The 2,855-nt window shown below is 34.8% G+C and overlaps 1 protein-coding gene across 1 annotated transcript in view; it reads left to right on the top strand.

Annotated features, from left to right (window-relative positions):
* The window catches only part of METTL5 (methyltransferase like 5), a 13,771-nt gene that overhangs the window by 9,545 nt on the left and 1,371 nt on the right, over positions 1–2,855 (top strand). Inside the window, exon 3 of the mRNA XM_012650801.1 lies at positions 1,835–1,886. Coding sequence (XP_012506255.1) covers positions 1,835–1,886 — 52 coding nt within the window. The remainder of the gene's footprint in view (positions 1–1,834; positions 1,887–2,855) is intronic.

Raw genomic sequence — 2,855 nt, 5'->3', positions numbered from 1 at the left:
AAAATAGAAAAGACAAGCAAAAAATTATTAATGAAAATAGAAGGATTTGTTCTGTAAAATTTGGGTTCAGTCAAAAGGCCACATTTAAGGACCTAGAAGGGCACATGTGGTCTTAAGGCTGCGGTTTCCCCACTCCTGATTTAGGTAAAAGAGTAAGTATATCCTGGCAAATGGGCTAACAAGCTGTGTGACTTGAAGTTGTTGCCATATCTTACCTCATCAGGCATTGTGAGGATTTAGTTCTTGGCACACAGTTAGATTTGACAGAGTAGCAGAGTAGCTAATCCTGGCACTATATTCTTTCAGTGTTTATTCCAAGCTCACCCAATTCATTCTTTTACATCTCAGCCAGAACCAACCATATTCCACCGTATAATCTAACATCTAAAACCTCTTTCACTAACCTTAGGCGTCAGGTAACAAAGAAAGGTCATTATTCTATTTCTTATAAATTTATCAAGGATCCTAAGATTCCATTAAATTGCAGTTAACATCTGTATCCTTATATAGAAATTCTAGATCTCAAAGTAGGGGAAAAATATGCCCAGAACTGGGATTATGTATTAAATTCAGGAAGAAATTGTAAGCATAAATATATTATCTGTATTATTTATAACATGGAAATATTTGAACCTAAAATATTGGGGAAAGTTAAGTATTTTATCAATCAACTTGATGCCAATTATATTATTAAGACTCTGACATGGACAAAATGCTTATAATACCAAATATTGTTCTCTCTTACTATAGCATTTTTAGAAAAGTATACATGCATAATTTAGAGGGATTATGGTCAACTTTCTTTTTCCATTTCTATTGATGTTGGAATGTTGTGTATTTTTTAATTCATAAAGCAATTTTTAATAACAAATTACTAACTAAAAATTGGTAATTCTTTGTGAAATGGTTCAAGAATTTTAGACCTGTAAATAGCTAACATATTTGATGCTTATATGTGTGTCAGCATAGTTCAAAACGCTTTTCATAGTCTACAACAGTCCAATATTATTATCCTCATTTAACAGATGAGGAAACTGAGACACGGAGAGAATGAGTAATTTACTCAGTGTTACATAGCTTGTAAGTAGATCTGCATTTCAAATGTGGGCAGTTTACCTTGATATACCACGTCCTTACCATACTGCCACTGAATTGCCTATGGACATAGGTCTCTTTTAAATGGTTTCTAAGAGGATAGCTAACTGTATATGTTAATGAAATAATGCTGCAGAAACCATCCAAGTACTGATGGATTTCTGAAATAGTCATGCATCCCTTAACAACAGGGCTACATCCTGAGAAACATGTCATTAGGTAATTTCATCACTGTGTGAACAGCAGAGTGTACCACCTAGGCTATATAGTATCCTATTGCTCCTAAGCTACAAACCTGAACACATACTACTGTACTAAATAGTATAGGTAATTGTAACAGGATGATATTTGTTTATCTGAACATATCTAAACATCGAAAATGCACTGTACTACCTTTTAGTGTCAAGACAGCTGTGTCACTAGGCAATAGGAATTTTTTAGCTCTCTTATGTTATGCAGTCCATAATGTATGCATTCTGTTGTTGACCAAAACATCATTATGTAGTACATGACAGTAGCTTTTTAATCACTTGATGTAATTATGTAATTTGGTTTAGATTATTAAATATGTTGAAAAATGGTTTGATTTCTTATTTTCAAAATACTGTCCATCCACCTGAAATTTTTGTAAGGGGAGGAGTCTAATTTCTAATGAAATTTTAAGTTTGAAAACTTCATCTCAAGTATTAAAAAGCAATTTTTAAAAATCAGCTCATAATAACATGTTATTTATATTCAGCATATTCTAAAGAAAGCTGCAGAATGGAAAATCAAGATAAATATTATTGCAGGTAAGACAAGCCTCAACCCTAATTATCTAAAAGGGCTAATATGCAATAGTCCAACCAAATTTTTGTGCAGGTGCCATAGGATGTGTTTTCCAGTGTGGCAAGTGTGTGTGAATTGTAATGGATTGGAAATGAAGTAAAGGCAGGGTCAACAGTTAGCAAGGTTTGCCTGAGATGGTCCCAATTCATGCATTTCACTGAAAATTGCTATTGCCACTCAGGTGGTCACTCCAGGGTCAGACAGAACACTACATAGCATCACAATGACTAAAAACATGGGCTTATAGTTGGTCAGACCTTGGTTTGAAATCCACTCATGACGAATACCACCAGTTTATGCCTGGCTAACCTTTCAATTTTCTAATTGCCCCTGGAGTCAAATAACATTGACCTTTTATTTTTTGGTGGGAGACAGAATATAAACATCCACACTATGAGTAAATCATGTTTGATACACTTTTATTACTAAATTGGGTAATACTCACAAGCATCAAAGCAGGAAAAGCATTATGACTAGAGGCTTACTATAATCCAAGTAATTTTGAAAGGCCTGAAGAGTGTAATAAGGGGAACGTGTTTTTTACACAATAAACTAACCATGAATTGCCTGTTGGTCTTCCTATTATATTCAGTATTGTTATTCCTCACAGTTTAAGGTATTACAACATGCAATGTGGAATACCTGAGAACAGTCCCAAATAGTACACCAAGCCAGATCCTTGCAATTCCAAATATGGTCCTCAAACCATCAGCACTGGGAAAGCTTGTTAGAAATATAGAATTTTAGGCTCCCCCCAGACATACACATACTGAATTAGAATTTGCATTTCAATAAGATCCTCAGGTGATTTGATTACACATTAAAATTTGAGAGCTATGACCTACAGGATCAGAATTTATGCTAAAAAATATGAAGGATAGGCCGGGCGCGGTGGCTCACGCCTGTAATCCTAGCTCTCTGGGAGGCCGAGG

Source organism: Propithecus coquereli, unplaced genomic scaffold (genome assembly GCF_000956105.1).
Source record: "Propithecus coquereli isolate 6110/MARCELLA unplaced genomic scaffold, Pcoq_1.0 Scaffold34, whole genome shotgun sequence".
Lineage (NCBI taxonomy): Eukaryota > Metazoa > Chordata > Mammalia > Primates > Indriidae > Propithecus > Propithecus coquereli.
The sequence above is the reverse complement of the archived record's forward strand: the minus strand, read 5'-3'. Positions and strand labels throughout refer to the sequence as shown.